Source organism: Saccopteryx bilineata, chromosome 2 (genome assembly GCF_036850765.1).
Source record: "Saccopteryx bilineata isolate mSacBil1 chromosome 2, mSacBil1_pri_phased_curated, whole genome shotgun sequence".
In the NCBI taxonomy this organism is placed as follows: Eukaryota; Metazoa; Chordata; class Mammalia; order Chiroptera; family Emballonuridae; genus Saccopteryx; species Saccopteryx bilineata.
The window spans coordinates 173,440,417-173,467,943 of NC_089491.1; the positions used below are offsets into that span (position 1 = coordinate 173,440,417).

At 42.0% G+C, this 27,527-nt stretch overlaps 1 protein-coding gene across 1 annotated transcript in view; it reads left to right on the forward strand.

Annotated features, from left to right (window-relative positions):
• The window catches only part of LOC136324997 (maestro heat-like repeat-containing protein family member 1), an 88,898-nt gene that overhangs the window by 47,223 nt on the left and 14,148 nt on the right, over positions 1 to 27,527 (forward strand). The window contains exons 17-20 of the mRNA XM_066258625.1: positions 286 to 365; positions 941 to 1,076; positions 10,421 to 10,450; positions 11,194 to 11,283. Of these exons, the coding sequence (XP_066114722.1) occupies positions 286 to 365; positions 941 to 1,076; positions 10,421 to 10,450; positions 11,194 to 11,283 (336 nt within the window). The remainder of the gene's footprint in view (positions 1 to 285; positions 366 to 940; positions 1,077 to 10,420; positions 10,451 to 11,193; positions 11,284 to 27,527) is intronic.

Sequence of the window (27,527 nt, forward strand, 5' to 3'; positions counted from 1 at the left end):
TCCTGTGGGAACCGTTGGTAACACTCCTAGGCTAGGCCTGAAGGTAGAAGTCCAGATCTTCTGGTGTTGCTTTTTGTATTAGTGCTCCCTTTCCCATCCTCAAAGCAGAGATGAGTCCTGTGGGGAAGGTGTGGTTGGGAGTAGGAGAGAGGTGATGTCCTCAGAGTCTTTTGGAGTCCCTAGTCATTCTACATTTCATCTTCTCATGAATGAAACCTGGAGTGGGAGGAGGTAGAGGCAGGCAAGAAGAATATGTTCACTATCCTCTGTGTGTATGTGTGACAGGAGCTAATCAGGGAGGAGCCATTGACGTCCATCTCCAGCCCCATTAGACAGAAGGCAATGACCATCATCAGTAACTTCAGGTAACAACATGCCACCCACTCTGCCTCCCCTGCCCTGGTTCTATTTCAGCTCTTTATCCCCTGGTCGGTCCCCACCTTCTATTTTCTGCTTCTGCTTCTAGCATAAGGGAGTAGTAGAAATTTACTGGACAATATCCGAGACTTCTTTTTGCCAAGATTTTTTTAGATGGTATTTTGGAAGCACCTGGCAGGGCCTGTCTCTTGTCACTTCTGCCCCAGTCTTCCTCTGTTTTCAGGGATCCCCTGACTAGGCACCTCCATTGCCATCACTGTTCCCCCATTTTCTCAAACCTCTGGGGAACAAAACACTAAGAAATCATCCCACATTCCAGTACCCTTTTCTGTAATAGTCACACGTCCCTCCTTCCCTTATTTTCTTTCTTTTCATCTTCCTGGCTCTTTTGCCTTTTCTTCTTATTTCCTCCCTCTCCTGTTTTATTACCCTTTCTTTGGATAACTTCCTCTTTCTTGCTCCCACCTCTTCCTCTGTCTCCACCATCTCTTTCTGTACCTTTCTCAACTGTCATCTTGGCCACCACTGTCTGGTTACACTTCTTCTCCTTCCTGTTTCTTAGGATGCTCAGGCCACTCTTAGGGATAGAAGAAAGAGAAGAGATACTCCAAACATGCTTGGAGAGTGTGCTCTGCCTGCCAGCTACAGAAGTTTTGCAAAAGGAAGCAAGTAGTCCTGAGGAGGCCCAGGCCAGTGTGGTAAATAACTCTTGCGTGATTGTTTCTCTGGTTCTGTTCACTTTTTCAGAGGATGAGAAGTAAAGGGTTGGCAGTTTTATGTGAAATTCTTTTGCATTTTTTAATAAAAAAGTCTTTGGAGGGAAGCCCTCTGAAGAAGGGGTTGCTAGGTAATGCAGTCTGAACTCTACTCCTGACACCTACTTCCTCGTCCTCCTATTTACTGTGACAGCTACCACTTTAACACTTTGGCCCAAAGGTAGGTACGTGATCCTTCCCTTTATGACTGCTCTGCCATTGTAACCTGACTAGAAAATTCAAATGTGATTTTACTAAAGGATCGTAGGTAAGTAAAACCAGGGATCTCCAGGAGGAAGAGATCTGTGTCTTTGTCTATTTTTTTTTATTTGTTGATTTTTTAGAGAGAAACATCAACTTTTTGTTCTACCTATCCATTCATTCATTGGTTGATTCCTGTATGTGCCCTGACAGGTCTGAACTCACAACCTTGGAGTTTCAGGACAACACTCAACCAACAGAGCTACCCAGCCAGGGCTGGATCCATTTCTTTTTTTTCTTTCTTTTTTTTTTTTTTTTTTTTTTTTGTATTTTTCTGAAGCTGGAAACGGGGAGAGACAGTCAGACAGACTCCCGCATGCGCCGATCACACCCGGCACGCCCACCAGGGGCGATGCTCTGCCGCGACCAGAGCCACTCTAGTGCCTGGGGCAGAGGCCAAGGAGCCATCCCCAGCGCCTAGGCCATCTTTGCTCCAATGGAGCCTCGCTGCGGTGTTGTGGACCGGTAATGGCAAAAAGCCATTATAGATTCAAGGCTTGGCAGGGGGCTTAAGTTCTACCCCCTCCATCTCCATATTTGGCTTTGATGCTCTGTGTTTGCACCCACTCCCCTTCCTTCCTTGGGTTGCAGGAAGCAATATACATACCCTTCCTCTGACTCTTTGTTTTCAGATGTTTGTAAAATTCACTAATGTATACTGTTTTTGCCTTGGGAGAGTTCCTGTCTTAGCCTTTGATGTGCAACTTTGTATCAGGGTCCTTGATTTGCATAGGTCCATATAATAAAGCGAACTGAGGCTGTGAGGCACTCAGATGCTGCCAGGCAGTTTGAGGAGTCCTCCCGGTCCCATCGGTTTTGTTCTGACAAAGTGTGTTTCCTTAATTCCGCACCGTTATTTGGAAACTGCGCTGGTCCGCGGCAAGTGGCGCCCGAACAGACGACTTGAGTATGAGTATGAGGAAACTAAAACTGAAGGAAGGTGACGGAACTCCCCAAAGTGAAGTGCGCACAGTGAGTAAAGAAAGTTTTTGGGGAAAGTGTAGTTGGGAGTAAAAGAATATGGGACAGATAGGGTCAAAAGTAAGGGACCTTTTTGTAAAAATGTTTCCATATGAAGACAAATCATTGTCTGAAGAGTATCAGGGTAAGCCGGAAACAGAGGGATGTGAATATGAGGATAACTTGAAGTCTGAGGATGACAGGGGGGATGAAAAATCCGTGGCTATGGCTGCCTTAGCCGCGGGGCCTCCGCTGCCCTCAGCTCCTTCCTACATTCAACCCTCTGCTCCTCCGTTCCCTTATCGGGCTGATTCCAGAGTCTATAGCTCAAAATCTGGGAAATCTCCTCTCCAACAATCTATAGACCAGGCTCGAAATATAGGGGAAACAATAGATGGCTTTGCCTGTTTTCCTATTGTGGAAAGACAGGATGATACAGGGAGACTAGTGCGAGAACATGAACCTGTACCTTTTAAAACTCTGAAAGAGCTTAAACTTGCTTGTGCTCAGTATGGGCCTACTGCCCCTTTTACACTTGGTTTATTAGATACCATTAGTGCAAAGGCTCTTCCCCCAAATGACTGGAAGGCGATTGCTCGTGCTTGTCTCTCTGGGGGTGATTATTTGTTGTGGAAGTCAAACTTTCATGAAAAGGCTATAGAGCTGGATGAGAAAAATCAGCAAGAGGAGGTTGCTGTTACTGTAGATATGTTAACTGGAGAAGGACAGTATGCCCATATGGCAACTCAATTAGAATATCGACCAGCTATTTATGATATAATTAATCAGCTAGCCACACAGGCATGGAAATGCCTGCCTATTCCAGGGACCAAACCAGAAGAATTTGGTAAAATTAGGCAGGGTGCAGACGAGCGATTTCAAGACTTTGTCTCACGGCTAATTCAAGCAGTTGAAAGAATAGTAGGGGATAAAAATGTGGGAAAGGTTTTAATAAAACAACTAGCCTATGAAAATGCTAATTCTGCTTGTCAGGCTGCACTTCGGCCTCACCGCAAGAAGGGAGATATAGAGGATTATATTAGAATTTGCGCTGATGTTGGGCCTTCATATATGCAAGGTCTTGCCTTTACCACAGGTAATAAGGCAAGATTTCCAGGACAAAATTTAGATAAAGGACAGAACAAGCGAAGGAAGGAAGGTCAGGGAAGTACTTTTGCCCGTGGAAACTATTTTCAATGCGGGGGTTCGGGGCATTTTGCTAAAAACTGCCCTGCTTTCCCCGGATATTGGTCTCGGCCTCTCCCTCAAGGACAGCCAGCCCTTAAGGCTCCGGACCTCTGCCCACTTTGTAGACAAGGGAAACATTGGAAGAATAAGGGGAGGCCTAAATGTACTACCGCAGGGCAGGGAAACGGACAATGGGGCCCTCCCCGGCCCCATCAAACAATAGGGGCAATGTCAGTGTTTCCTCAGCAAATTCAGATTCCAACAGGCCAAACATTGCCCAACTATCCCAGGCAACAACAGGCAGTACAGGACTGGACCTCAGTCCCACCTCCCAATTCCTATTGACTCCAGAGATGGGACCTCAAGCCATACCCACTGGAATTTTTGGGCCACTTCCCAGTAACACAGTAGGAATCTTGTTAGGCAAAAGTAGTTTAACTATGAGGGAATTCTTTGTTCTTCCTGGAGTGATAGACTCTGATTATACAGGGGAAATTAAAGTAATGGCTCACACTTTGAGGAATATAGTCACTATCTCCCCTGATATGAAAATTGCTCAATTAATCCTTTTACCTCTTTTAAGACAAGGCCAAACCCTGCTAAAGGGACCCCAAGAGAATCAAAGATTTGGCTCCACTGATACTGCCTATTGGATTCAAAAAATAGGTCAGGAACGCCCTGAAATGGAACTAACAATACAAGGGCGTAAATTTAAAGGGCTTTTAGATACTGGGGCTGATGTATCTGTTATTGCAAAGCTACATTGGCCTCCTTCCTGGCCCACTCATGCAGCAGCCACAGAATTACAAGGTATAGGGCAGAGTAAATCCCCTCAACAAAGTTCTAGTTTTTTACAATGGGAAGATAAAGAAGGTCATTCTGGACTTTTTCAGCCTTATGTGCTCCCTGGATTGCCAGTTAATTTGTGGGGTAGAGATGTTTTGAAAAATATGGGGGCATTGCTTGTCAGTCCTAATAGTTTAGGTAGCACTCAAATGCTTGATCAGGGATTTTTGCCCACTAAGGGTCTAGGGAAAGAACAGCGAGGAATTCTCACCCCCATAGAAGTGGCACCCAATACCAGAAGGCATGGATTAGGATATCAAAATTTTACATAGGGACCTTGGTAGCTCCTGCTACCCCAATAATGCACTGTGCAGACCCAATTACTTGGAAATCAGATAATCCTATATGGGTAGACCAATGGCCCCTTTCTCAGGAGAAACTTAGGGCAGCTGCTCAATTGGTACAGGAACAGCTACAGCTTGGGCACATTGAACCATCTAATAGTCCATGGAATACGCCTATATTTGTTATTAAAAAGAAATCAGGAGACTGGAGGCTATTACAAGATTTGAGAGCAATAAATAAGACCGGAAATTATGGGTCCTCTCCAGCTAGGACTTCCTTCTCCTACTGCCATTCCATGGAACTATCACCTTATAGTTGTTGATTTGAAGGATTGCTTTTTTACTATTCCTTTAAGCCCTCATGATTGCAAGCGTTTTGCATTCAGTGTTCCTTCACTTAATTTTCAGGCTCCCATGGAGCAATACCAGTGGAGAGTTTTGCCTCAAGGTATGGCTAACAGTCCCACCTTGTGCCAAAAATATGTTGCTCAAGCCATCTCTCCAGTACGAAGGCAACACCCTAAGGCATACATAATTCATTATATGGATGATATTCTTATTGCTCATCCAGATAAAGACACTGTGTTGACCATTTTGCAACAACTAGAATATTCTCTGAAAAAATCAGGACTTTATATAGCTCCTGAAAAGGTACAGCAATCTTTACCTTTTTCTTATTTAGGACAAATTATTGAGGGACAACAAATTCGCCCACAGAAAATAGAAATCAGGACAGATCATTTGCAAACTTTAAACGATTTCCAGAAACTGTTAGGAGACATTAATTGGCTTAGACCTTCCTTGAAATTAACTACTGGAGAACTGAAGCCACTTTTTGATATTCTTAGAGGCTCAGCTGAACCAGCTTCTCCTCAGCTACTTACACCTGCGGGACAACAAGCTTTAAAGCTTGTAGAAAAGGCCTTGCAGCAAGCACAACTAAAACGCATAAATCCTGAGGAATCAATTGCCCTACTAATATGTCCCTCAAGTTACACTCCAACAGGACTATTGTGGCAAGCTTCAGGTCCTATTGAATGGATTCATTTAGCTGTTACTCCTAAGAAAGTTTTATCTCCATATTTTGATCTTGTTGCCTCCTTGATTATCAAGGGGCGTAGGCGACTCTTGCAGCTTATAGGTTTTGAGCCACAGACTATTGTTCCTTTTTCAAAGGATCAACAACAATGGCTCTGGGAAACTTCCACAAAATGGCAAATCGCTTTTGCAAATTTTACAGGCCAAATTGATTCTCACTACCCAGCTGATAAAATAGTTCAATTTTCATTAATTACTACCTTTATATTTCCTAAGACAATTGTTAATGAGCCCATTCCTGAAGCACCTACAATCTTTACTGACGGATCCAGCTCAGGAATAGCAGGCTTAATAATCAATGGACAGCTTTATACTGAAACAGTCACCTTAAAATCAGCCCAAAGAGTAGAATTACATGCCATTATCATGGCTTTTCAGCATTTGCCATACTCCTCCTTTAATTTATATACAGACAGCAGATATTTACTTATGGTTGTTTCCACTATAGAGACTGCTGTCTTAGGGACAACTGCTGATGAGGAACTATTTCAGCAGTTCCTCCTTCTTCAAAGACTTGTACGTCAACATACAGCTCCGTGTTTTATAGGACATATTTGAGCTCACTCCATGCTCCCTGGAGCTTTAGCGCAAGGGAATGCCCTTGTTGATCAAGCTACCCAAAAGAAAATTATTGGAGCAACCATGACAGATCAAGCAATTCAGTCTCATACTATCCATCACCAGAACGCTGCAGCCCTGCGTAAACAGTTTCAACTTTCTCGGGAAGCAGCACGGCAGATTGTTAAATCTTGTCCAAGGTGCCCTATATTACAATCTGTCCCTTCGTTTGGAATTAACCCTCGAGGACTCCTACCGGGGCAACTTTGGCAAATGGATGTTACTCATATACCTTCATTTGGCAAACAATCCTTTGTCCACGTTACAGTAGATACTTATTCTGGATTTATAGTAGCCTCTGCCAGAACAGGAGAGGCTGCTAAACATGTTATAGCTCACTGCTTGTATGCATTTTCTATTATTGGACTTCCTAAACTGATTAAAACTGACAATGCTCCTGCATATGTAGGAAAAGCATTTACTACATTTTGTCAGACTTTTGGACTTGACCTAAGGACGGGAATTCCTTACAATCCCCAGGGTCAAGGCATTGTAGAGCGTGCACATCAAACACTTAAAAACCAATTGGAAAAAATTAAAAAAGGGGAATTATACCCTCAAACTCCTGCAAATCTTCTTTGTCATGCTCTTTTCACTTTAAATTTTTTAAATACTGATGTACAGGGTCATTCAGCAGCAGAGAGACTCTGGAACCCTGCAAGGAAAGCCTTCCCTGAAGTGCGATGGAGGGACCCACTCACAGGAATCTGGCAAGGGCCAGACCCTGTTCTCTTATGGGGCCGAGGATATGTGTGTGTTTTTCCTAGGTCTGCTGAAGCTCCTCGGTGGATCCCTGAATGACTGGTGAGACACCATGATTCTAGATGAGAGACTCACTTCACAAGAGCAATTGCATAAGAGTTACTATGCTCTTTTCCCTTTCTCAATTATTATCTAATTTTTTTTAATGTTTTAGATCATTTTATTTTCCTGATCCATTGCTTGAAAAGAGGGCGAAAGGGGGGCCTGATTTGGGTATTGCTGAATAGAAATCTCATACGGCCGTCTTGAGATTTTTCGAGAGAGATCTCTGTTTAGTATATATCCTTATTACGTTCCTATTAAGATAGCCCTACTTAAGATCAAGCAGGCCATAGTTCAATCTCTAAAACCCCGGGTTTCACTCTTGATTTGTGTGATTGTATGTGAAGTCTTTGTTTAATGTCTAAGTGTTTTTGTTTATAAGGCCTGAATAAGTCCTTACATGAAAAGTAATGATAATAATAGTTTTGGAAGTGCCGGCTGTAGTATTGAAAACAAAACGGGAATAATTTCATTTCCCTATATAAATATAATTTTGTTTGCAATAAGTAGAGCACGCTCATTTTGGATCCAAAAGACTTGCTGGTTTGGCCAGGCTGCTCCAGGCCGCAAGTGAAAGGCTTGAAGCAGCATAGATTTACATAATAAAGGTGTAAAGATTTTTTTGCTGTAGAAGAATAATGAAGATCACAATGGGATTTTTCAGTTTTGATATGTACTCTCTAAAGTGCCTGTTAATTAATGTTAAGGGGGTGTTTTGATAAGTGTGGGAATGTTGTTTGGAGGTGCTTTTACTCTATTTTTGTTAAAAGTTAACAAAGTCAAGAATTTCTTGCAATATTTGAAGTCAAAATATTGTAAAGTGTAATTCAATTGTAAATAATATAAAAAGAAAGGGGGGGGGGGAGTCATGTCCTGGAGCTCCTGCAGGTCTACCCTGTTACGCTTTTTACTTCAAACAGTTTATCTTGAATGCTGATGTACAAGAGATGCCCAAATTTTTGTCCTGCAAACTACTACCCTTTTTTTTTACTTTTATTTGATTCCAGCTAATGACACTGTTTTGTTCTATTCTGAATAGCTCCAGATATATAGGCAGATAGGGACTCTCAAGCCCCTCAGCGAGATCTTCTGAGCATGGCTTTTAAGGTACCAAGAGGCCGAAAAAGCCCAAAGGAGATCAGGTAAAATACTAGCTCTTGGCATACGCCCTCAGAGGCTCCAACGCTCCAACTGGAACTTCATCAGGGCCCTGCTTCAATAGTGGAAAGGATGGTCATTTAAGCCAAAGCCTGCCAGGCTTACATGCCTTTGCTGTGAGGAAGAAGGGACACACTGGAAGGTAGGCTTCCCCCTCGCTCCTCTAAGGGAGGGTTCAGTCTCTTCCAGCCCTGCTCCATCCACCTGTGACCTAACCTTGCCCAGAATACTGGGATTTGCCACTGAAGGCTAAAAGGTGCCCAGGGCCGTCAGCCCCATCTACGACACTGTGGACGAGCCTGGGGTATTTCTTCCAAGTAGCTGGTAGACTGGTCTCATTTACACAAGGGTCATTTAACTAGGTCTTGCCTGAATATTCAGGTTTTTTATTCTTCCCTCGAAGATCTCTGTTGTGGGTATTGATAGTCCTGTTTTCTGCTGCTTTGATTAATATACAGTCTTTCTTTTATTCCTCCTGCCTCAATGCCCCACTCATAGTTTAGGCTAGGACCTACTCCTAATTCAGAGCTCCTTTTTTCCTTTTTTGCCAATTTACAAAATTACCTCTGCCACCCAGCTTGGTGTATCCCAAGGTTCTCCTCACCACTCCATGGCTGTAAAGCTCCAGTATAGGACCCCTGGGTTCATCTTTCCAGTTTAAAGAAAACGGAAGCTCCGTCTTCATGCGTGCTGCAGATGGCTTTTCCAGTCTACCTGGGTCATTGCCAGCTGGGAAGCAGCGGTCATTGGGACTTTGACGCTAACTGCAGAGTGTGGAAGTGTGACGGCAATTCCAGTGCCATGAGGACTTCTCCTGAATGTGGACTTTTCCTGGACTCCTGCTCCTGTGACAATTTTTGATGGACTGAACTGGGGTTGGGTTGCATTTGCAGAGATTTGGAATGGTGTTGGTGCCAACTTGGACTTGGTGAACACTTTAAGGACATTACTCTTTTATAGATTCTTGTTGTATTAGCTTAAAGAGTTTGCTCAAAGGCTTTGATCACTGTGATGTATTGGTATAGTTGTTTTGGGTATCTGTTAGCATTGGCTATACTAATTTTGTGTTTATTCTGTATTTTCTCCGTCTGCTTCCAAATTAGAAAATCAGATGAGTGCAAATCTCCGCACACAAATTAAAAAGAAAAGGGGGATATGTTGTGGACCAGTAATGGCAAAAAGCCATTATAGATTCAAGGCTTGGCAGGGGGCTTAAGTTCTACCCCCTCCATCTCCATATTTGGCTTTGATGCTCTGTGTTTGCACCCACTCCCCTTCCTTCCTTGGGTTGCAGGAAGCAATATACATACCCTTCCTCTGACTCTTTGTTTTCAGATGTTTGTAAAATTCACTAATGTATACTGTTTTTGCCTTGGGAGAGTTCCTGTCTTAGCCTTTGATGTGCAACTTTGTATCAGGGTCCTTGATTTGCATAGGTCCATATAATAAAGCGAACTGAGGCTGTGAGGCACTCAGATGCTGCCAGGCAGTTTGAGGAGTCCTCCCGGTCCCATCGGTTTTGTTCTGACAAAGTGTGTTTCCTTAATTCCGCACCGTTATTTGGAAGCTGCGCTGGTCCGCGGCACTGCGGGAGGGGAAGAGAGAGGCAGAGAGGAAGGGGGGGGTGGAGAAGCAAATGGGCGCTTTTCCTATGTGCCCTGGCCAGGAATCGAACCTGGGTCCCCCGCACGCCAGGCCGACGCTCTACCGCTGAGCCAACCGGCCAGGGCTGGATCCATTTCTTACAGGACCTGCAGTGTTTCCTTGAGGGAAGAAAGAGGGATTCATTTTTAATTTATAGTCGTATATTTAAAATCTAAAAATTCTCTCATGTTCTGTGATTGCTCCTTTATTTTGACTGGTGGTTCTTATTTTATTGATGCCATAGTCTCTTAAATTCTTTTGAAGGTACTAATTAGAATTTTAAAAATCAAGGTTTCTACAGTACACACTGCATTAACTTGGTTTTCTTTAAGGTCAGTTGTCAGTTGGTCTGTGTATTTTGGGCCTTCTTTTCATCAGATGTCTGGTGATCCTTTTTTTCATTTCATATTTATTTATGTTACAAAGGAGGGACTGATGCACAGAGAAAGGGCTGAGGTAGGTATTCTTTGGTTGTAGCCTCATGTGTAAATCTGGTTAGGGTGAGGAGGGGATTTTGACAGGATTTCCGTGTATTTAGGACCAGCTGTGAATTCCAGGTGCCGGAGTGAGAACAGCTTTATGCTGAGGTAGATTCCTTTGAGTACTTTACTCAGGGAGGGTGGCCTTTCTTTTTCTTTCCCCTTGCTTTTCAGTTTCAGTGGTCCAGGTCTGTCACGAATGTTGCTTTGTTTCTCCCAGCAGACCCCTACCTCTAATTTAGAAGCCCACCTTGGCAGATCACCGACTTTCTTTATACGGTTTTGGGCAAGGCCACTGAGTTCAGTCAAGGGCGATAGAGAGAAACCCACTGTCCTAGCTTTTGTGACTCAGGTGCCCTGCAGACTGCCTGGCCAGCCCTCAGTCATGGCTGCTCCCCATGGCAGAGTCCCTGATAGGCTCCAGTGAGGGAGTGGGGTGGAGGGGGCGGGGCAGCCATGTTGTCGGGAGGGGGAGGGACACTCCCAGCTCACCAGGACAAAGTGCACAGCAGGTGGACCTTTGTGCTCTGGTGAAAACAACACAGGAATCTGTTCAAGTGAATGGCGGGCAGGCAGCACTTGGAAGGTAGGGAGAAACCTTTGGAGCAGCCTTTCTCCAGGAAGGCGTCCTGGGAGAGAGAGCCAGAGTGCTGCGCAGAGTTTAGAAGGGGCGTTGGGGCTGATAGCTCTGCAGTTGATTGAGTCTCTTTTTCCCCTCAGGTTCTGTTGGACGAGACTCTGCAATCCCTCCTAAGTCTAATGGAGGCACTTGTTTTTGAGACGCCCACTTGGATGGAGAACTGCTTGGAGGTCAGTGGGATGAAGTCCCCGAAAGTCAGTGTATTGGTGTCCTAGGGCTGCCATAACAAAGTATCACAGATGAGTGGCTTCATACAACAGAATTACATTCTCTCACAGTTCCAAAGGCTAGAAGTCCAGAATCAGGGTCTCAGCGAGGTTGGTTCCTCCTGGAGGCTGTGAGGGAGCATCTGCTCCATGCGTCTCTCCTAGCTTCTGGTGGCCCCTGGCCACCTGTGGTGTCTTGGCTTATAGACATATCAGTTCAATCTCTGCCTCTATTTACTATTTGCACAAGGCATTTGTGTGTGCTTGTGTGTTTTTTCTTTCTAATGACAGCAGTCATTGGTTTAGGACCCACCATATCCAATATGAACTCACCTTAAGTTGAATCATCTGCAAAGACCCTCTTTTCAAACAAAGTTTTGAGGTTCTGGATGGACATGGATTTGGGGTTGGGGGGACACTATAGACCCAGTACAGTTGGCAACAGGCCAGGAAAACAGTCTAGGGACAAACTTAGAGCTGGAACTGCTGGTGAAGTTTGGGTGCAGAGCTTTTAGGGACAGGAGAATAAGGGCTAGGATACAAATGATGTTCGTCTTGCCTTCGGAGGAGAAGAGCTTCTCTTTTCTTCTTTCCCTGCAGCCGATTGTGGTGGCCAGCTCCTCTCTTAGCTCTCCTCTGTTCCTTCACAGCAGTTAGTGGTTCAGAGCACGAGCTCTAGACTTTCATACAGTACACGTCCAGATTCTGGTTCTGCTGTTTGCTGTGTGGTTTTGGGAAGGTATTTACTTCTGTTTGGCTCAGTTTTCTCCTGGAATATGAAATGACAGTAATAATTGGTAAATACAGTAAATTGGATAATTAGATGAGATGTTTATAAAGTGCTTGGTTCAAAGAAAGGTGCAGTTTCAAATAATTTGCCGATTTTAACATTGTATGTCTTTTTATTGACTTGATTTACGTTGTACTAATGTTATTGGGATACTTTGGCTTTCTGAAAATTCTTGTCCCCAGTTACCACAGGAAGTTTAAGATTTCTTTGTAGTTCTTATTATTAGAATATAGATCACTGAGGACCATAGAATATTGTATTTAAAAGTTACTTGAAATAATTCTTTACTGTATGATTATCAAATTGAATTCATATAGACTTGTGCTAAATCTTAGAATTTTCTCTTATTTAATTGAAGAGCTCAATCATGAAAATATTTATTGAAAATTATATTTTGAAATTAAATTTAACAGAGTGACATTGATCAATGAGTACATAAATTGCAGGTAGATGTTTCTGTAGCTTTGAACTGGTGATTATGTTGTATACTCATCACCCAATCTTAAATAATTTTCCATCACCATATATCTGTTTCTTTTTTCTCCCTCCTAACACCCTTCCCTCACATCCCCTCCCCCTGGTAACCACTTCGCTTTTTATCTGTGTTCAAGAGTCTCAGTTTTATATCCCACCTCTGTGATATCATCTAGTTCTTAGCTTTTTCTGATTTACTTATTTCACTAAGTAGAATGTTCTCAAGGTCCATCCATGTTGTAAATGGCACTATGTCATCATTTCTTATGGCTGAGTAGTATCCATTGTATATATGCACCACATCTACTTTATCCAGTCCTCTATCGAGGGACACTTTGGTTGTTTCTATGTCTTGGCCACTGTGAATAATGCTGTGATGAACATGGGGGTGCATGTGTCTTAACTTACCAATGTTTTTTGAGTTCTGGGTGTAGATACCCAGTGGAGGGATTGCTGAGTCATATGATAGTTGTATTCTTACTTTTTTGAGGAACCGGTATACGTTCTTCCATAATAGTTGTACTAGTTTGCATTCCCACCAGCAGTGAATGAGGGTTCATTTTTCTTCTCCACATCCTCTCCAACACTTTTTTGTTCTTTGTTTTTAAGCAAGAGTGACAGAGAAAGAGAGAGAGACAGAGATAGGGATAGACAGGCGGGGAAGGGAGAGAGATTAGAAGCATCAGTTCTTCACTGCGGCTCCTTATAGTAACCATTTCTCATATCCAACACTTGTTTTTACCTGTCTTGTTGAGAATAGCCGATCTGACTGGTGTGAAGTGGTATCTCAATGTAGTTTTGATTTGCATTTATTGTATAGCTAGTGAAGATGAACAGCTTTTCATATATCTGATGGCCATCTGTATGTCTTCTTGGGGGTAGTGTTTGTTCAGGTCTTCTCCCCATTTTTATTTTTATTTATTTTTATTTATTTTTAGTATTTTTCTGAAGCTGGAAACAGAGAGGCAGTCAGACAGACTCCCTCATGTGCCCGACTGGGATCCACCCGGCACGCCCACCAGGGGGCTATGCTCTGCCCATCCGGGGCGTCACTCTGTTGTGACCAGAGCCACTCTAGCGCCTGGGGCAGAGGCCATGGAGCCATCCCCAGCTCCCAGGCCATCTTTTGCTCCAATGGAGCCTCGGCTGTGGGAGGGGAAGAGAGAGACAGAGAGGAAGGAGAGGGGGAGGGGTGGAGAAGCAGATGGGCGCTTCTCCTGTTTGCCCTGGCCGGGAATCGAACCCGGGACTTCTGCACGCCAGGCCGACACTCTACCACTGAGCCAACTGGCCAGGGCCTCTCCCCATTTTTTAATTGGATTGTTTGTGTGTTGCTGAGCTTTGTGAGTTCTTGATATACTTTGGATATTAACCCCTTATTGGAGACTAGAAAACCCGGTGGTCATACGAAATGACCGCTGTTCTAGATATTATAAATTGTAATTAAAATGATTTGTGCAAAGGTGTCTGCTAATTCAAACTGAATTATCCAGGGCAGGCGGCGAGAACGCCCCTTTGCTTACTGCCCCACGGGGTTTCCTCCTTCTACTTGCTTAATTCCTTAAAGTAGAGTGCAATGAAGGAAACCACTGGTGGTACATTTCTTAAGAGCCACCGCTAGCTCAATAAATAAAAGTGATTTAAATAATAAAATGTTAATTCACATGTCAAAGATCTCTTTGTACACAACATTTCTTGTGTAGATCTTTCCATCATTTTTAAGCTCACCTTGCAGAGGACCATCAATTATAATATTTTTAATTTTACGTCCGTTCTTTCACGAACTCTTGAACAGGTAACATAAAGTTGACCATGTCCAAATACAGGCTCAGGTAAAAAAATGCCAACACGCTTAAGCGTTTGGCCCTGAGACTTACTGATGGTCATAGCAAAGGCAAGTTTTACAGAAAATTGTCTACGTCTCAATTGAAATGGCAACCCTGTTTGAGATGGAGCCAAATCAATTCTTGGAATGACATGTATTTCACCTTTAGAGGAGCCAGTCAAAGACTTAGCTATTATGACATTATTTTTCAATTGGAGAACCTCTAGTCTTGTACCATTGCAAAGACCCCTTCTGGTGTTAAGATTTCTTAACAGCATAATAATTGCTCCAATCTTTAACCTCAATTTGTGAGGTGGCATGCCAGAAGGCGGGACTATTTGAATGCCGTGGCAACTTCACCCCATTGGCTAGTACAGTTACGCAAGCAACCAATAAGCTATCGGCGACAAAGAGACACTTAAGCTGCATATAATAAAGATATTGTTTGCAAATGACATCTCCCATTTGGTTGGCTGCCTTTTTATTTTGTTGTTGTTTTCTTTTGCTGTGCAGAAGCTTTTTAGTTTGATACAGTCACACTTGTTTATTTTTACCTTTACTTCCCTGACTTTGGGGATCAAATTTATAAATTGTTCTCTACAGCCAAGGTCCATGAGTTTAGTACCTATATTCTCTTCTATATGATTTATTGTTTCAGATCTTGTACTTAGATGTTTGATCCATTTTGAATTAATTTTTGTGGAAGGGGACAAACTGTAGTCAGTCTTCATTCTTTTGTGTGTGGCTTTTCAATTTTCCCAGCACCATTTATTGAAGAGGCTTTCTTTTCTCCATTGTGTGTTTTTGGCTCCTTTGTCAAAGATGCTTTGTTCATATATATATGTGGTTTTATTTCTGGGCTCTTGACTCTGTTTTGTTGGTCTGTGTGCTTATTTTTCTGCCAGTACCATGCTGTTTTTTTGTTTTTGTTTTCATTTTCATTAAATTTTTTTCTCAAAAATTATTTAGCATATATTTATGAAATTAATGTTCAACAGGATAGCATTTGAAAAATGCCACTATAGGAAAGTACTGTGTGGGTAAGTGGAGAATTTCCATCAGGAAATCTTTTTTTTTTTTTTTTAATAAATTTTTATTTAAATGGGGTGACATCAATAAATCAGGGTACATATATTCAAAGAAAACATTTCCAGGTTATTTTGTCATTTAGTTCTGTTGCATACTTATCACCCAAAGAGAGATCGTCCTCCGTCACCCTCTATCCAGTTTTCTTTGTACCCCTCCCCTTCCCCTCCTCCCTCCTTCCCTCCCCCCACCCCCCGTAACCACCACACTCCTGTCCATGTCTCTTAGTCTCACTTTTATGTCCTACCAATGTATGGACTCCTGCAGTTCTTGTTTTTTTCTGATTCGCTTATTTCGCTCCGCATAATGTTATCAAGATTCCACCAATCCGCTGTAAGTGATCCGATGTCATCATTTCTTCTAGCTGACTAGTATACCATGGTGTATATGTGCCCCATCTTCTTTATCCAGCCTTCTATTTTTTTTTTACAGTGATTAAAGCCTTTAAGCAAACTCTTGGCCAATACAGCAAGAATCCATACAAGAGTAGTGTCCTTAACATGTTCACCAAGTCCAAGTTGGCCCCATCACCATGTCAAATCCCTGAAAAATGCAACCCAACCACAGTTCAGTCTGTAGGATCTGTCACAGGGAGCAGGAGTCCAGGAAAAGTCCACCTCCAGGAAAAGTCTGCATGGCACTGGAATTGTTGTCACTATTCTATACTTTGCAGCTCATGTCCAAGTACCAGTGACTGCTGCTTCTAGCTGGTAATGATTCAGGTAGACTGGAGAAGCCATTTGCAGCATGCGTGAATATGGAGCTTCTGTTCCCCTCTGCCTGGAGAGATGAGACCAGGTAGCTTTTCCCTGGAGCTCTGCGACTGTGGCATGGTAAAGAGAACCTTGGGATACACTAAGTTCCCGCCACGCGAGTCTCTCCCTGCTGCCGTTCGCTTCGGGGAGCTGGGCAGCCCTCTCCACGTTTCCGCTTTTCCTACCAGTCTCGGTGTGGCTTCTTCAGTGTTCCTTGGTTGAAGAGTCCTCTAAGTTTAGTCCAATGTCCATGCTGTTTTGATTATCGTGGCTCTGTAGTATAATTTGAAGTCAGGTATTGTAATACCTTTGGCTTCATTTTTTTTTTTTCAGGATTGCATTTGCTCAGGATTTTTTATAATTCCATACAAAGCTGGTGATTTTTTTTCTATTTCTTTAAAAAATGGCATTAGTATTTCAATGGGAATTGAATTAAATTTGTGTATTGCTTTGAGCTATATGGTTAGTTTAACTGTGTTGATTCTTCCAATCCATGAACATGGAATATTTTTTCATTTGTGTCTTTTTCAATTTTTTTCAATAATAGTTTGTATTTTTTAGTATATAGGACTTTCACATGCTTTGTTAAGTTTATTCATAGGCATTTTTTTGTTGTTGTTGCAGTTATGAAAGATTATGTCTTTTGAGTTTATTTTCCAAAGTTTTATCGTCGTTATATAGGAAAGCAGTAGCCTTTTGTATACTGATTTTGTATCCTGCGACTTTACTGTATTAGTTTATTGTTTCTAAATGTTTTTTGGTGGAGTCTTTGGTGTTTCTTATATACAGGATTATGTCAACAGCAAAAAGTGATACCTTTTCTTTTTTTTCCCCTGATATAGATGTGTTTTATTTCTTTCTCTTGCCTGGTTGCTCTACCTAAGACTTCCAGAACTATGTTGAATAAGAGTGGAGAGAGTGGGAAGCCTTGTCTTGTTCCTGATTTTAGAGAGAAGGCCTTCAGTTTTACACCATTTAATATGATATTAGCTGATGGTTTGTCATATAGACCTTATTATGTTGAGGTACTTTCCTTCTATACCCATTTTATTGAGTGTTTTAAACACCACTTAGTTGCTCATTGATTGCTTTCTCAAAAGTGCCTTGACTGGGGGGTACAGCAAGACCAAGTGGCACCTTGCTCAAGCCAGTGACCCTGGGCTCAAGCTGGTGAGCTTTGCTCAAACCAGATGAGCCCACACTCATGCTGGCAACCTTGAGGTTTCATACCTGGGTCCTTCGCATCCCTGTTCAACATTCTGTCCGCTTGGCCACCACTGGGTCAGGCTCTTTTGCCCTCTTTTTAATTGGATTGTTTACCTTCCTGGTGTTAAGTTTTAAAAGTCCTTTATAAATTTTGGTTATTAACCTCTTATCACATGTATTGGTGAATATGTTCCCATTATATGGGTGGTCTTTTGTTTTGTTAATGGTGTCTTTTGCTATGCAAAAGCTCTTTAGTTTGATATAGTCCCATTTGTTTATTTTGTCCTTTATTTCACTTGCCCCTAGAGATGTATTGGCAAAAATATTGCTATGAGAGATATCAGAGAGTTTACTGCCTATGTTTTCTCCTAAGATGTTTATGGTTTTTTGACTTACCTTTAAGTCTTTTACCCATTTTGAGTTTATTTTTGTGAATGGTGTAAGTTAATGATCTAGTTTCATTTTTTTGTATGTGCCAGACCAATTTTCCCAATACCATTTATTAAAGAAGCTGTTTTTACTCCACTGTATATGCTCTTACTTCCTTTGTCAAATATCAGTTGTGACCATAAAGGTGGGGATTTATTTCTGGGTTCTTTGTTCTGTTTCAATGATCTATATACCTGTTCTTATGCCAGTACCAAGCTGTTTTGATTACTGTGGCCTAGTAGTGTAACTTGATATCAGGAAGTGTGACACTTCTTACTTTATTATTCATTTTCAAGATTGCTGAGGCTATTCATGTTCTTTTTTGGTTCCATATAAATATTTGGAATATTTGTTCTATATCTTTGAAGTATGCCATTGATATTTTAATAGGAATTGCATTGAATTTATAGATTGATTTTGGTAACATAGACATTTTAATGATGTTTATTCTTCCTATCCATGAACACGTTATATGCATCTGCTTGTTTGCTTCTTTCTTGATTTCTTTTTTTCAGTGTCTTATAATTTTCTGAGTACAAGTCTTTTACCTCCTTGGTTAAATTTATTCCTGGGTACTTTATTTTTTTGTTGCAATAGTGAAGGGGCATGTTTCCTTATTTTCCCTTTCTGACAGTTGATTGTTGGTGTATAAAAATACCACTGATGCCTGACCAGGCGGTGGCGCAGTGGATAGAGCGTCAGACTGGGATGCGGAGGACCCAGGTTCGAGACCCCGAGGTCGCCAGCTTGAGTGCGAGCTCATCTGGTTTGAGCAAAGCTCACCAGCTTGGACCCAAGGTCACTGGCTTGAGCAAGGGGTTACTCGGTCTGCTGTAGCCCCACGGTCAAGGTACATATGAGGAAGCAATCAATGAACAACTAAAGTGCCACAACGAAAAACTGATGATTGATGCTTCTCATCTCTCTTCGTTCCTGTCTGTCTGTCCCTATCTATCCCTCTCTCTGACCCTCTCTGTCTCTGTTAAAAAAAAAAAAAAAAAAAAAAAAAAAAAAAAAGGCCTGACCTGTGGTGGCGCAGTGGATAAAGCGTCGACCTGGAAATGCTGAGGTCGCCGGTTCGAAAACCTGGGCTTGCCCGGTCAAGGCACATATGAGAGTTGATGCTTCCAGCTCCTCCCCCCTTCTCTCTCTCTGTCTCTCCTCTCTCTCTCTCTCTTTCTTTGTCTCTCCCTCTCCTCTCTAAAATGAATAAATAAAAAAAAAATTAAAAAAAAATACCACTGATTTCTGGATATTTCTATGTCCTGCCACCTTGCCAAATTCATTTATCAAGGCCCTGGCTGGTTGGCTCAGTGGTAAAGCGTTGGCCTAGAGTGCAGAGGTCCCGGTTTCGATTCCCGGCCAGGGCACATAGGAGAAGCACCCATCTGCTTCTCCACCCCTCCCCCTCTCCTTCCTCTCTGTCTCTCTCTTCCCCTCCCGCAGCCGAGGCTCCATTGGAGCAAAGATGGCCCGGGCGCTGGGGACGGCTCCTTGGCCTCTGCCCCAGGCGCTAGAGTGGCTCTGGTCGCGGTAGAGTGATGCCCCGGAGGGGCAGAGCATCGCCCCCTGGTGGGCAGAGCATAGCCCCTGGTGGGCGTGCCGGGTGGATCCCTGTCGGGCGCATGCGGGAGTCTATCTCTCCCTGTTTCCAGCTTCAGAAAAATACAAAAAAAAAAAATTCATTTATCAGGTCTAGTAGGTTTTTGATTGAGACTTTAGGATTTTCTATGTACAGTATCATGTCATCAGCAAATAATGACAGGTTTTACTTCTTTTCCAATTTGGCCTATACTTTTCTTTCTTTGTAGTGTCTTTACCTGGTTTTGGAATGAGGATAATACTTGCCTTATAAAAGGAGCTTGGAAGTCTTCCCTCCTCTTGAATATTTTGAAATAGCTTGAGAAGAATAGCTGTTAGTTCTTCTTGAATATTTGATAAAAATTTGCCTGTGAAGCAATCTGGTCCAGGACTTTTGTTTGCAGGGAATATTTTGATTAATGTTTCAATTTCATATGTTGTAATTGGTTTGTTTAGTTTTTTTGATGCTTCTAGATTGAGTTTGGAAGATTGTATATTTCTACGAATTGATCCATTTCACTTAGGTTGTCTAATTTTTTGGCCTATAGATCTTCATAGTATTTTCTTACAATCCTTTGTATTTCTGCGGTGTCAGTTGTTACTTCTCCACTTTCATTTCTAATTTTATTTATTTGAGGCCTCTCTCTGTTTTTTTTGATGAGTCTGGTTAAGGGGTTATCAATCTTGTTTACCTTTTCAAAGAACCAGCTCTTGGTTTCATTGATAGTTTGTATTGTTTTTTTTAGCCTCTATGTCATTTATTTCGACTTTGATATTTATTATTTCCTTCCTTCTACTTCCTGTGGGCTTTTTTTGTTGTTCTTTTTCTAGTTTGTTTAGATACAGGGTTAAGTTGTTTGAGTTTTTTCTTCTCAAGGTATGACTGTAATGCTATGAACTTCCCTCTCAGGACTGCTTTTGCTATGTCCCACAGATTTTGAGTTGTTGTATTTTCACTGTCATTTGTTTCAAGGGAATTTTTTATTTCTTCCTGATCTCATTGTTAACCTGTTCATTATTTAATAACATGGTATTTAGCCTCCAAGTGTTTGAATGTTTTTCAGTTTTTCTCTTGTAGTTGATTTCTTGTTTCATGCCATGGTGATCAGAGAAGATGCCTGATATGATTTCAATCCTCTTAAATTTATTGAGACTTGTTTTATGTCCTAACATATGATCTATCCTAGAGAATGTACCATGAGCACTTGAAAGGAATATACCATATTTCCCCATATAAAACGACCCCATGTATAAGACACACCTTAATTTTGGTGCCCCAAATTTGAAAAAGTATGTATGTATGACATAAAGTTATTGAACTCAAGTTTTATTCATCATAAAATTCATACAACTCCTCATCACTGTCAAAACTCCCATCCAGCCTGACCTGTGGTGGCGCTGTGGATAAAGCATCGACCTGGAAATGCTGAGGTCGCCGGTTTGAAACCCTGGGCTTGCCTGGTCAAGGCACATATGGGAGTTGATGCTTCCAGCTCCTCCCCCCTCCTCTCTTTCTCCCTCTCTATCTCTCTCTCTCCCTCTCTCTCTCCTCTCTAAAAATGAATAAATAAAATAAAATAAAATAAAAAAACTCCCATCCATTAGCTTGTTGTCATTGGTGTCTGATGACGAATCACTGTCCTCAACAATGAATGTAAAAACAAGCACGAAAAAGCTGGAAATGCAAGTTGAAAAATCTGCAACCACTGTATAAGATGCACCCAATGTTGAGACCCAATTTTTTTTAAGTGTGTCTTATACGTGGGGAAATACAGTATATTCTGCTGCTTTGGGCGAAAGGTTCTGAAGATTTCAATTAAATCCAGTTGCTGTGTCATTTAGGTGCTGTTTCTTGTTAATTTTCTGTCTGGAGGATCTATTCATTGATGTTAATGGGGTATTAAATCCTCTACTATTACAGTATTGCTGTTGATCTCACCCTTTATGTCTGTCAAAGTCTGCTTTGTATGTTTACATGCTTCTATATTAGGTACATAAATATTTACAATAGTTATATCTTTCTGTTGGATTGTTCCCTTTATCATTATGGAGTGATCTTCTTTATTTCTTACTATAGCCTTTATTTCAAAGCCTATTTTGTCAGAAATAAGTATTGCTACCCCAGCTTTTTTTTTTTTTTGTATTTTTTCTGAAGCTGGAAACGGGGAGAGACAGTCAGACAGACTCCCGCATGCGCCCGACAGGGATCCACCCGGCACGCCCACCAGGGGCCACGCTCTGCCCACCAGGGGGTGATGCTCTGCCCCTCCAGGGCGTCGCTCTGTCCCGACCAGAGCCACTCTAGTGCCTGGGGCAGAGACCAAGGAGCCATCCCCAGAGCCCGGGCCATCTTTGTTCCAATGGAGCCTCGGCTGCGGGAGGGGAAGAGAGAGACAGAGAGGAAGGAGAGGGGGAGGGGTGGAGAAGCAGATAGGCGCTTCTCCTATGTGCCCTGGCCGGGAATCGAACCTGGGACCTCTGCACGCCAGTCCGACGCTCTATCACTGAGCCAACGGGCCAGGGCCTACCCCAGCTTTTTGTCATTTCCAATTGCATGAAATACTCTTTTCTATCGCTTCACTTTCAGTCTATGTATATCTTTTGTTCTAAGGTGGGTCTCTTGTAGACAGCATATGTATGGGTCCTGTTTTCTTATCCATGCAGCTACCCTTTTTTTCTCTGTGTGTCTGTGTTTTTCTGAAGTGAAAAGCAGGGAGGCAGAGACAGACTCCCACATGCTCTGGACCAGGTTCCACCCAGAATGCCCACGAGGAGGTGATGCTCTGCCCACCTGGGGCATTGCTCCATTTCAACTGGAGCCATTCTAGCATGAGGCGGAGGCCATGGAACCATCCTCAGCACCCGGGCCAACTTTGCTCCAATGGAGCCATGGCTGCAGGAGAGGAAGAGAGAGATAGAGAGAAGGGAGAAGGGGAATAGTGGAGAAGCGGATGGGTGCTTCTCCTGTGTGCACTGGTCAGAAATAGAACCCAGGACTTCTATATGCTAGGCCCATGTTTTACCACTGAGCCAACCAGCCAGGGGTTACCCTATGTTTGTGTTTTTTGTTTGTTTGTTTGTTTTTTGTATTTTTCTGAAGTGAGACATGGGGGTGAGGTGGCGGCAGGGAAAGGCAGACAGACAGACTACCCCATAGGCCTGACCAGGATCCACCCGGCATGCCCACCAAGGGGCAAGGCTCGGCCCCTCTGGGGCATTGCTCCGCTGCAATTGGAGCCATTTTGGCACCTGAGGCAGAGGCCATGGAGCCGTCCTCAGTGCCCAGGCCAACTTTGCTCCACTGGAGTCTTGGCTGCGGGAGGGGAAAGAGACAGAAAGAAAAGAGAGGGGGAACAGTGGAGAAGCCAATGTGTGCTTCTCCTGTGTGCCCTGGCCGGCAATCGAATCCGGGACATCCACATGCCAGGATGATGCTCTACTGCTGAGCCAACCGGCCAGGGCACCCTATGTTTTTTGATTGGAGCATTTAATCCATTTATATTTAAGGTTATTATTGATATGTATTTATTCATTGCCATTTTATTCTTTAAACCTACAACCTCGTTTCCTCGATTTTTTTTTCCTTTGTTCTTTTTACAACAGGCCCCTTAACATTTCTTTCAGTACTGGTTTGGTTGTAATGAATTCCTTGAGGTTTTTTTTTGTTTGTTTTTTGTCTAGGAAGCTTTTTATTTCTCCTTCAATTTTAAATGATAGCCTTACTGGATAAAGAAGTCTTGGAAGTAGGTTCTTGTGTTGCATTACTTTGAATATTTCTTGCCAATCTCTTCTGTCCTAGAGCTTTTCTGTTGAGAAGTTGGATGTCATCCTTATGTGGCTCCTCTGTAGGTAATTAACTGCTTTTTCTCTTACAGCTTTTAGTATTCTTTCTTTGTCTCTAACATTTGGCATTTTAATTATGATGTGTCTTGGTGTAGACCTCCTTCGGTTCCTCTTAATGGGACTCTCTGTGCTTCTTGAATGTGTGTAACTTTTTCCTTCATTAACTTAGGGAAACTCTGAGCTCTGATTTCTTCCAACAAGTTCTCTATCCCTTGTTTGTTCTTTTCTCCTTCAGAAACCCCTATGATGTGGATGTTGTTTCTCTTCATGTTATCACAGAGGTCGCTTAGAGTTTCCTCAGTCTTTTTGAGCCTCTTTTCTTTTTGCTGCTCTGCTTCTATGCTTTCGTTTATCTTGTCCTCTAAATCACTGATTCAATCCTCTGCTTCCTTCAGCCTGCTTTTGATTCCTTCTAGTGCAGTCTTCATTTCTGATACTGTATTTGACATTTCTGACTAGTTTTTTTTTATTATTTCAATGTCCTTTTTGATTCTTGCTATCTCTTTATTTAGGTGCTCATTATGTTAATCCATTATTGCTCTAAGATCCTTGAGCATCCTAAAAATCTTTTTTTTTTTTTATATACAGAGACAGAGAGTCAGAGGGAGGGATAGACAGGGACAGACAGACAGGAATGAAGAGAGATGAGAAGCATCAATCATTAGTTTTTCGTTGCAACACCTTAGTTGTTCATTGATTGCTTTCTCATATGTGTCTTGACCGCGGGCCTTCAGCAGACCGAGTAACCCCTTGCTCGAGCCGGCGACCTTGGGTTCAAGCTGGTGAGCTTTGCTCAAACCAGTTGAGCCCGCTCTCAAGCTGGTGACCTTGGGGTCTCGAACCTGGGTCCTCCGCATCACAGTCTGATGCTCTATCCACTGCGCCATCACCTGGTCAGGCCTAAAAATCATTATTTTAAACTCTGCATCTTGTAGTTTGGTTACTTCCATTTCATTAAGTTCTTTTTCTGGGGATTTCTCTTGTTGATTCATTTGGTTTGCATTTCTCTGCCTATTTTGTCTGTGTGTCAGGTAGCATTCTCTGACTTTGAAAGTTTTGTGGTGTCTTTATTAGGAAGAGGGGCTCAGTGGTACGGACTTCCAGGCCACTTGTTTTTCTTGTTCTAGGAATGCTTCTTGAGGGTACTACTGTTTTCCTTCTTGTTGTATGTGAGTATTGAATGCAGTTGGTCCTTTCATGGGTATGGTTATTCCTTCAGGCTGGCTGGCTTTATGGGTCAACCTTGATCATGTGTATTACACACCGTTGAATGTCTGTCCTGCTGGGCATATTTATTCTCCACAGTGTCTGGTGCCTGCTGGACTCCTCCTTTGGGCATACTGCTTGTGTAGCTAGCTGAGTCCACGGTTGGTGCTGTCTGCCACCCACTACCAGTTGCGTTGGCTCTAGATCTTCTTGGGTTGGAGTCAGCAGGAATACTTTTTCTTATGAGAGCTTTTGCAGTCCATCCTCCTTTGCTACTGCAGATTTTATCCTTTCCCCTTTTATGTTATTGTTGTCATAGATTATCCTTGTTTTTATTGTGACCTTGTTGGAGCTTTAACTTGTAATTTTTGTTTTGCTTTCTTTGTATCTAGATCTATAAATCACCCTGCATAGAATCAACTTTTATGGAGTTGCCTTAAATCTATATATTCATTTTTTAAGAACTGAAATCTTTATTATATTGAGTCTTCTAATCCACGGTCACGTTATGACTCTTGATTGTTTAATATGATCATGTTGATCTTCTTTAGACTCTTAAGATGGCATATTACATTAATTTTCAAGTATGGAAGCAGTATTGTATTCCTAGTTTAGACTGCACTTGCTTGTGATTTATTACTCTTTTTATATATTGCTGGATTAATTTGCTAATATATTGTTGAGAATTTTTGTGTTTATGTTTCTGAGAAATGTTGACTTAAGAAGTGTGTGTATGTGTGTGTGTTTGCAGTCTTTGTTTGATTTGGGTATCAAGTTAATATTGGCCTCATAAAATGAGTTAGGAAGTGTGCCTTCTTCTATGTAATAGAAGATTCTGAGTAAAATATTCTTTCTTCTTTAGGTGTTTGGTAGGATTCACCATTAATACCATCCTTACCTGGAGATTTTTTTTTAGGGTTTTTTAAAAATATAAATCTTCAGTCTAAAAAAAGGTTTATAGGGTTATTCACACTACCTGTTTTATCCTAGGACAGTTTTAGTTTGTGAGGAACTGATTATTTCCATTTTATCTAAACTGTTGAATTTATGTGAGAGTTATTTGTAGTATTCCTTTATTGTGCTTTTAATCTCTGCATAGATTTTTTTCATTCTTGTGTCTTTACCACTTTGTCTTATAAAAATTTATTAATAGTATTGACCTATTAAAAGAACCAACATATTTGTTTATTCATTCTCTTCATATTTTTCTGTTTTTAATTTCATTGATTTTTGCTATTCTCTGTAGTATTTTCTTCTGCTTGCTTTGTATTTATTTGATTTTTTCCTAGTTTTTTTCTATGTGGAAATTTAGATTATTTTTTTTAATTATTTTTATTTATTCATTTTAGAGGGGAGGGGGGGGGAGCAGGAAGCTTCAACTCCCATATGTGCCTTGACCGGGCAAGCCCAGGGTTTTGAACCAGCAACCTCAGCATTCCAGGTCGATGCTTTATCCACTGCGCCACCACAGGTCAGGCCGAAATTTAGATTATTGACTTGAGATCTTCCTGTTTTCTAATATAAATATTTAGTGCTATAAATTTCCCTTAAGACACTACTTTCGCTGCATCCTATACATAGTGATTTGATGCATTTTCATCATTCTGTTAAAAATATAATTTCTCTTGAATTTCTTCTTTCACCAATGAATTATTTAGAAGTGTGCTAATTTCCAAGTGTTTATAGATTTTTCTTCCATGTGATCTTTAAGTTACTGTTTTCTAACCTAAATCCATTATGGTCAGAGAATATATATTTTATGATTTCAATTTTTAGAATTTGTGAAGGTTTTATTTTATGGAGCAAGACATGGCCTCCTATTTGCTTTCGTTGGAGGGACTGTGCTAAAATGCCAATTGACAGTGTTGTTCAGATCTGCTGTCTCTTTGCTAATTTTCTGTTTACTAATTACTGATCACTAAGAGAGGAATGTTGAATTCTTGAACTACTCTGAGGATTTGCCTATTTTTTATTTCAGTTCTGTCAGCTTTTGCTTTGTATAGTTTCAAGTTTGTTGTTAAAGGGCATACACATTACAGGGGTCTCAAACTCGCGGCCCGCCGAACAATTTTGTGCGGCCCGCAGAGCAATCCACGGGCTTACTTAATTTTATCCAAAATATTTTGAACTTCGTGGATTAGTCTGCGGGCCACACAAAATTGTGTGGCGGGCCGCATGCAGCCCGCAGGCCGCGAGTTTGAGACCCCTGCATTAGGATTTCTCTATCTTCTTGGTAATCTGTTCTTTTTATCCATATGAAATGTCCTCTCTATCTCTGGTAATTTCCTTTGCTTGAAGACTTCTTTCTCTGTTATTAATATCACTATGGCCATCCTTGCATTTTTGTTATTGTATCTGCCTGGTACATATATCTTTATCCATCCTTTTACTTTTAACATAACCACATTGTTATACCTGAAGTGAATTTCTTGTAGATAGCATACAGTTGGTCATTTAAAAAATCCATCTAGGCCTGACTGATGGTGGCACAGAGGATTGAACCCCCTGCCCAGGATGCTGAGGCCCCTAGTTCGTACCCCTTGAGGTCATCAGCACATCAACTTGAGTGCAGGATCATGGACCTGATCCCAAGTTTACTGGCTTGAGCCCTAAGATCGCTGGCATGATCCCAAGGTCCCTGTCTTTTTTTTTTTAAATGACAGAGAGAGAGGGACACACAGACAGGAAGGGAGAGAGATGTGAAGTATCAGTTCTTCGTTGCAGCACCTTAGTTGTTCATTGATTGCTTTCTCATATGTGCCTTGACCCGGGGGGCTACGGCATAGTGAGTGACACCTTGCTCAAGCAAGCAAACTTGGGCTCAAGCCACTAACCTTGGGCCATAAGCCCAAGGTTAGTGCAACGTTTGGGCTCAAGCCAGGGACCATGGAGTCTTGTCTATGATCCTACGCTCAAGCCAGCGGCCTCACACTCAAGCTAGCGACCTTGGGGTTTCAAATCTGGGTCTCTGCATCCCAGTCTGATGCTCTATCCACTGCACCACTGCCTGGTC